We start from the raw sequence: 8,814 nt of genomic DNA on the forward strand, positions 1-8,814 counted from the left end.
AACCAGCAACCAACTTTTCTTTCCCTCATTGTCCAATACAGGTTCAACTCTTCAAATGTCCTAGGCTCAAATTTTGATAGCATTTTTTAATTCAGATCCCTGATCATTCTCTTAGATTCATCTATTATCAGTATTCAGTCGTTTCTTCATTCCAAATGCCAATAACAAGTCTAGACTGGTATGTCCTTAAATATTGTAGATCAACTTAAAAGTCCTCTACTGCATGTTCACAGCCCATTATCCAGATCTTTAATTACAGTCGAATTTAATTTCCACTATTTAGCAACATGTATCCTGTTTTTCCTTCAAGTCGGTTTATTACTTGTCCTGAATGTTCATTCCCAATTCTTCCATTTCTTTATTGGTCTTTCCCTTGCCTTAATGTCATTTTACTTTTTGTCAACCCAAAATTTATCCTAACTCTCAGAGTCAGTTTATGACTTCAGTTCTCCATTAAGCCTTTTACCCAGCCTATTGAACAGATTGGTACCTCAGGAGATGATTAGATTATCTCGCTTGTGGGTAAACACTCTCTACAGAATACACAGCTGAAGCATGAGAGACTATGGACTATGAGAAACAAACTGAGGGCTTCAGAGGGGAGGGGGAGGGGGGAATGGGATAGACTGGTGATGGGTAGTAAGGAGGGCACGTATTGCATGGTGCACTGGGTGTTATACGCAACTAATGAATCATCGAACTTTACATCGGAAACCAGGGATGTACTGTATGATGACTAACATAATAAAAAAAAACATTAAAATAAAAAAAAAAAGACAAGTGTCATGACAAGAAAAAAAAAAATAGACTTCCAAATAGTTTTTAGTGTTAGGCTTAAAATTAATAGAGAAGAATTCTGATGAAAATAAAGAAAGGCAATGAATGGAAAATTACAGATCTTAAACATCTCAGAATTATACAAAAGCCAATACACTCATGACCTTTAAAATTTTTTTCATCCAATTCAGCATATCATACATGGTACTATAATTAAGATACGTATTTTGTAAATTATCTTTATCACAGTTTTAAAAAAATAAGGCCTGACATCTCCTACATTCAGTAAGTCTGTATGAGTATGAAGTATGAAACTTGAACTTTCTATCAAAGTCACCTCCATTGAAAAATTTCAATATGTATCACTTCCTAGATCTGGCATTTAGTTCTGTAAGCTCTAAACAATGATTCAGAGTTCTAGAACTATATTCTTTGCTCCATCAATAATCTGCGGAGAAATATTAGGAAAAAGAATACTGTGCTTGAATAAGCTACAAATAGTTTTGAAATATTTAAAGCTAAAAAGAAACCTGGAAAACAATCTAAATAATATTCATGAACTGTTAAGAGGCTAAATTATGATATGTTGACATAATAAAATAATTAGCAATAGTTAAAAAGATTTAAGTAGATCAATGTAACTTAATAACAAAGGCTGTCCACAAAATGTCAAATAAAAACAGGAAAAGTATATAATCCCACCTTTTAAAAAAAATAAAAATGAATCTGTATACATATTTCAATATGAGTGTGTACTATTTTTTAAAGCTGCATATTTAAGAGTTTTAACCCCAAATAAACAAGAATACTTAAAACAGAAGGACTGTTAGAACTCTGGTTAATGTGCCTTCCACATTTGTTTTTAATCAGATAGACGCCAGCAAATACTAACCATCGTATAAAGAGCTTTAAGCTCCTTTGTAAAAAGTTGCTTCAAATTCTCTAATTTTGTAAAATAGCTGTCCAAATTCTGCATGGTACCCCTTGCTAATGTATTCTTATGCCTTTTACAAGCATGGTTGTTATTTAAATTTTACCCCCATATTACAGAGTACTATTGAAAGAATAAGAGGTAAGCTGTGCTGTATAACCTCCACACTTAACCCATTAACTATCAAAATTTCTGTCCTTTACACAGAATTCATGTACACACACGCACAAAGAAAAATTTTAAATCTGCTATACGAAATGTTAAAAAGAATGAAACAGAGGATATCAAAAATGGACAGCAGAAAACTGGGTCAATGAAATAAACAGCAGAATAGCATGTCTTCCCATTTCAATTCTGCTTTTAAATAACTTCTTAAATAACAAATCTTAAATTATGTCTCTGGATTAAAATTCATTTTTATAAAAATATCATTAGTTCTGTATTATACATAGAAGAAAAAATAAGGAATGAACTTATGGGAGGAAATTCACAAAAGACAAAATGTTACAGTTAAAATTCAGAAATACAATATAAATAAGTAACAAAATCTAAGGATCAGCAACATCTCCCAAAATGCTTGTCTACGGCCAATTTTAAATACATATGTATATTTCAATTAAAAGCAGGAGAAAGATTCAATAGTCTCTCATCAATGATTTATCAACAAAAAGAGTAAAATTCACATCTTCTTCCCTGGAAGTAGCTATGAATTTCTGTCTTTTATTGAAATAAAAGAACTTTCTAGCAGAATTAAAATAACAGAGATAAATTAGAAAAACTGGTATCTGACTGTCATTAAGAACTAAATAAATTTAGTTATAATCTATGTCACTCTTATGCCCATAAAAAATGTTGCTCACTGAAAAGGGAGAAAGAAATCACTAAAGGCATTAGTTACATAGACTTACTCTGTTCAGAATCTGTAACAAATTTTAAGGTAAAAAGCATGCCACCAAGAGTCACTATTCAGTCTACAGAGTTGTTTTATAGCTCACTTCTTGATCACTTTGTTATGATGGGATTCTATGTAAACTGTTTAAATCCATGTTGCTGGATTAATGTGGCCAAAATAATTAAGATAAAAAGAACCAACTGTAACTGTAACCATATTCATCAAGAATGTATTTAAGAGAGAGCTCCTTCTTCCTTAGTTTTCAGAATCTTTCCATACCAAATTTTAAAAAGCTTAAGGATATCTGACATTCAACATCTACTACTACTCACTAGCTACTCTCCCAAAGCATAATAAATGATACTGTTTTTAACTGACAATTTCCTAAATATAGAAGAAAGTGAATCTTGAAGCTAAAATTTCCTTACAACTATTTTAAACGTCTGCATAATTACAATTTATAAGTGTCCTGTGCACCTTACCACATAAATCCTCAAGAATGTATTCATTGTAGAAAAGATCCAAATGGGAAAAAAAATGAAAGAAAAAGAAAAATCTAGAACTTCAACAGCATAGTTATGTGGTAATATTTTATTATACAGCTAACTTCATGGTATAACCAAATATAAGTTATATTTTCATATATAAATACACATTAATCTTAACCATACCATCTAAAATTAGATTAGTGACAGTGAGACTATACCTGAATTGGTTAAATTTTCATGTCAGAGAAAATTCTTAACATCATTCTAAATTACTAATAAAATTATAAATGTAAATGTAATGCAATATTTTACAAAAGGCATGCTGTTGAAAACAGGGTCAATGTAATGGTAGTATTTCTAAGTTAAAATGGTATTATTTTCACTCCCCTTCAGCGAGATCTAATTAGCTGAATGCCTGGTATATTCTATAATACCAGCAGTTCCTAATTTACAAATGATGTTATAAATAATGGAAAAGCCCAAATACTGGCCATAACAAATAAATTTAATCCATAATATAACTTAGCCTTGACTCCCAAAGCAAAGGCAAGAAGGAAGGATTGAGTGACTACTGTAATCACCTGCAACAATATCCACAACATCAAAGAAGGAGAAAAATGGGTTTCCATCCAAGTGCTTCCATAAGGAAGTACTTTGGAGTAAAAGATCACGAATGACAGAGGAAACTATAAAAGTGTAGTATATTCTGGCTAAAAGAGGCAAAAATAACAAGATCTCAAACAACAGGGAAACTTTAGGAGTACTAACTGTATACGGTATTCATTTGAGGAGTATTTGTTTGGGACCTATCAGAATAAAACAACATAAAAAAAAACTAAACTTGAAATATACTTACGGATCAATAGAAACTTTAATACAGGTCATATTCTTATCCCTCTGTTTGTTGTCAGCTGCATTAACTACAAATTAAATATTTTAATGAGTAATAAAATAAAGTTATATAAATAAATATATGACAACTGCATGCATATCCCTACTTAATATAAACATTTATATATGGTAATAGTTATTGAAATTATTGCTACTAACTTCTAATAACAACTTTATTTTCTAAATAATATTCTTAAATTTTACATCACACTAAATTACTATTATGTCTTCTACTACAAAATGGGGGTAGGGGAAGGGCAGATTTTGTGATACATAAAAACAAAAATAAACATCTGCAGGTTACAACCCCCCCCCCAATCCAGGTTAGAGCTAAAAGAAAAAAAAATTGAGTTTAATTACACTTTATCTTGGAAACAACTACTTTCTCTTGATCTCAAAAAACTTGTGGTTTCATACACAGGTTGAGCTAAAATCAGTTATATTTAAATTAGAAAGACAAAGTCATCAGCATCCTTAGAGAAATCAAAATTCTAAATCCTATGCACTATAACTGATAATATATTTGTATACATTAACCACTGACTACACCAATTTTAACACAAGCTAGCTGTCAAATTCAACTTCAATCATAGAAAAAATATGTTCCTGGTAAACACTATGTAACATAAAAGTAAAATCAAGTGGATAGCTGGGAAGCAAGAGTGAAAAGTATAAAAGTAACCAGTTTTACTCCCTATCCTTTCCCCAAAGAGCGACCAGAACAAGCTCAGAGACCCACACAACCCAGCTGTCCAGTAAACCTCAAGTGGCACTAATAAGGTAGCAGAGCCCAGAGTCTCTACAAAGTGCTGCTAAAAATATTTCCAAAGTGCAAGCATCCCCCAGGAATCAATTAAGCATCCACACTTCATTGTGATTTATCATGTGATTTGGAAAAAACAGAGATCATTCAGAACAATGGTGGTCAAACTTGGCTGCCCAACAGAAATTCCTGATTTGTTGGTGAAAAACAATTTTACGTGTCTCACAGCAAAATCACCAAATCTACAAGGATCGGGCCCTGTAATCTCTATTTTTAACATGCCTCCTGGTGACTGGGATGCATGCAACCTTCAGATGACTACACATACAAGATTACAAACCAACTGTGGCTCACTGATCAAATACAACACATTCATTTTACAGATAAACGCAAAGATATGATGTGCACAGATATGAAAATATTACAGTGAGTACAAAATTTTCTTAAGAACATTTATATTCAGCATAGAAGCCAGAGATATGCCTTTAAGATTTATACTGTATGTCAGGCTTTATATACACATGGATGTGTGTGTGTATCAAAGGACAGAGAGGAGTTAAATCTTAGGCAAGTACTCACCCAAAATTTCATCAAAGATCTTGTATAAACCTGGCACAAAGGTAACCTCTCTGCAATTCATTCCTACATCTTCATCATATACCCACATTAGCTGCATTATAAAAAAAATTCAAAAGGACTTATGGGGTAGAAAAAGCATTTAACATCAGTTTTACATAGTATAAACCCACATCTGTCATTTCCTCTGTAAATACTTAGATCTTCAAAGTAGAAAAACATATGCTACTTCACTTGCACTCAACCTCACTATATTCACATTCAATTTAAATAACTTCAAAATAGAGAAATTATTCATTTTGTATTGAGTCTGTATTCTTATATATAAAGTCAGCTTATTAAGGCACCAAGAATTGTTAGAAACAATATTTAAATAAAATAGAAAAAAAATCTTATATTTACTTTACACTTTTACTTCATGCTCTATATTTTCTATAAGGAGTACAGAGTAAAATAATATGAACACAGCATGACTTTGGAGCCAGAGACCAAGCTTTAAATCCCAGCTCTTACTAGTTGAGGGATCTAAGCAAGTTATTTAAATTTATTTAAACTTCAGTTTCCTCATCTATAAAATGCGGATAACAGTACCACTTTCCAAAATTGTTAGAATCAGACAAGATAATATGTGCAAGCCAAGTCCACAGTAAGCATTAGTCATTAGTGTATATGTACACATCGTAGAATTTGAAACAAACCACAGCATAAACGTAAGGACTTTTAAAAAGTTCACACACTACCATTTTCCTCTATACTTCCTAGCTCTTTTAGTTTATATCTCCGAGCTTTTTATCTTTAGCAGAAAATGAAGACATTTCTACCTCTCTTAGGTCTCTCTCCCTACTTTGCTTATGAGCACAGAGACATGAAATCATGTACTTACAAAGCATACAATCACAAAAATTTTATTAAAAAGTAGATATAGAGACACATCTCCTAATCTCAAAATTGAACAAATAATTACCTGTGTCAATGGTTCCACTGACCCAATATATGTATCAGGACGAAGGAGAATATGTTCAAGTTGTGTCTTTTTCTGATACACTCTCTCAACAGACAACTTCTTTGAAGAATCATTTTTGTTTGCAGTTTCTGACTCTTCTTTTTTTGCAGCATTGTTCTGATCAAAAAGAGTCTAAAATTAACCAAAAAATCAAATTTAAATAACCTACCAAGGGGGTACGCTAAAATGTATATGGATACATGCCATAGGTTTTCTTTTTAATGACAAAATTATCTCTGAGCCTGATTTTTAAGTCTTAAAGAGAACACAGGTCTATTTACTGACAGTCCAGTTCTTTTTATGCTATAGTGTAATACTGCAGTTTTGACTAAGGTATACATAGTCACTGGAATAACTAGAACTGCCTACATCTATTCAATCCAGAAATATAAACATTTCCCAATTCTGTAAGTTATCAAGTTAATTTTTACAATCCTCAAAACTTTTCAAGGAATATGAGTTCCGGTCAGGTTATAGGTTCACAATAACTGAATCTGGCTACCTGCAGGAGTCCTCAAATCTTCTACATATCAGTTCCCTGCCATTAAGCCACTGAAGATTATTGTCAAGAGTGGGCAAAAGTAACCTACACAAAATAGTAACTATGTAGTTAATGTACGCTGCTTACAGCTGAAAATACTAAGCATGGCTTATGAAATCTCAAATTTCACACTTTTATAGGTCATGTCAATAATTCCTTATAAATCAGTGCTAGGTGCCCCACTACTGAGGTACCCGCTGATTCTAGTTTCTGTGCCAGTTCCAAGGAAACAGAGGTTGGTGACCCTAATTCTAAACATTTCTACAGTAGATAAGAATCACAAACTCAAAATCCCCAAGGTCTGGAAATTTCTCTGTCTTCTTAAGAGCAGAGAACACACTCTCTCATTCTGGAATTTCCTAATATTGACAAATAAGACACGCTACTAAAAGAAAGGTGCTATAATGCCATGTTTTTTCACAGTCAAAAAATAATTCACATATTAGACAAAATGAAAATTGAAATATCTTCACAAGTCCTTGAACTTAAGTAGAAATGAAGCAGTCAGAAGACAAACAATGGAAGAGATTTTATGAATCTGAACAAGTAATAAGCCATTTTAATTCAGGTCCCACACATAGCCATACCATTATCTTTAAAGTTAATATTTGAAAAAAAAAAAAAAGTCATTACATGTAGTCTACATTTAAACAACGTATGTTTAAAAATCAAGTACATGGGCTCCTGGGTGGCTCAGTTGGTTAAGTGACAGCCTTCAGCTCAGGTCATAATCCTGGAGTCCCAGGATTGAGTCCTTGTCCATCCCCCACCCTCCCCCAGGGCTCCCTGCTCAGCAGGGTATCTGCTTCTGACCCTCCCCGCTCTTGTGCTCGTGCGAGCGCGCGAATAAATAAATAAAATCTTTTTTAAAAAAATCAAATACATAACCTCTGAGCACTCTAAACCAGGACAAGAGCTATAACATACAAACACTATGGAAATTCAAATATTAATTATAATCTTCCAGTACCATAAATTTTACATAAAATTAAAGAGACTTAATATTGCAAAATAAAGTATTATGAACAACTCATTTCCTGTATTTTAAACTATATTCTTATACATTCTTTCATTTATAAAGTTACACATTAACACTGCTCTGAGACAATTAAAAATAGCTTTGGACAAAAGAAAGTAGGTGTTTCATAAAATCTTCATAGTCTATTTCTGTCGAGTTAGATGATGAACTAGCCAGAAATATACTACATTTTTAAAAAACCAGTCTCCAAATTTCTAATCATGTTCCTTGCTTTTCATGAGATAGCAGATTTATTTATAGAAACAAATCCAAAGGTAAAAGCATAATTGATTTTGTCTAATGGGTCATCAGAATAGTAAGGACTAAGATCACACTCTTAGCAAGTGTTTACCGACAATAAATGCTATGGAATCAAAGGGAGGTAACTTCTTACCATTAACTTAGAACTGTTTTCAATCATTGGCATAAAGATGAGGAACTTAACAATAACCATGGAAGTAAAAGCTTTCTGATCCCAGGCTACGACTCCAAATCCCACAACTAAGAAAACATCTTCAAGATTAGACTTAATCAGGGACTCACATCTACCTAATTGGGGCTTCCACATTTGGCCCTGATGAGTTACACTTAACTAAAAGGGCACACAACTATGGAAAATAAAGATAAAATCCGTTATCATTCCTTTTTCAAGAATTTACAACTTCTCCCATGTCCCCTCACTACCAATCACTTTTTCCTCCCAAATGGATATTTGAGAATAAGGAATGCCTGGCTTGCACCTAACATACCCCTATCAAGTTCAAAAGTTGTCATTCTTGCTAAGGATAATGTCTCAAAAATCAGAGAACGAGTGAAACGTATGGCTTTGTCAAATTTTCTCTAGGAATAATATGTAAATATGAAAAATAAGTTTGACAATATAAAGTATTTTATGTCAAAATGTTTTTTCCTAAATATACGACAGATGTAAGGA

General features: G+C 32.5%; 1 protein-coding gene across 1 annotated transcript in view; it reads right to left on the reverse strand.

Annotated features, from left to right (window-relative positions):
* TOP2B (DNA topoisomerase II beta) overlaps positions 1-8,448 on the reverse strand; it is a 46,973-nt gene extending 38,525 nt beyond the window's left edge. Inside the window, exons 1-4 of the mRNA XM_008711581.2 lie at positions 8,275-8,448; positions 6,283-6,453; positions 5,322-5,412; positions 3,945-4,008 (exon numbers count right to left, since the gene is read on the reverse strand). Coding sequence (XP_008709803.2) covers positions 3,945-4,008; positions 5,322-5,412; positions 6,283-6,453; positions 8,275-8,448 — 500 coding nt within the window. The remainder of the gene's footprint in view (positions 1-3,944; positions 4,009-5,321; positions 5,413-6,282; positions 6,454-8,274) is intronic.
* Positions 8,449-8,814: the final 366 nt, after the last annotated feature.

Source organism: Ursus maritimus, unplaced genomic scaffold, assembly GCF_017311325.1.
Source record: "Ursus maritimus isolate PB19 unplaced genomic scaffold, ASM1731132v1 scaffold_20, whole genome shotgun sequence".
NCBI classification, from domain to species: Eukaryota; Metazoa; Chordata; class Mammalia; order Carnivora; family Ursidae; genus Ursus; species Ursus maritimus.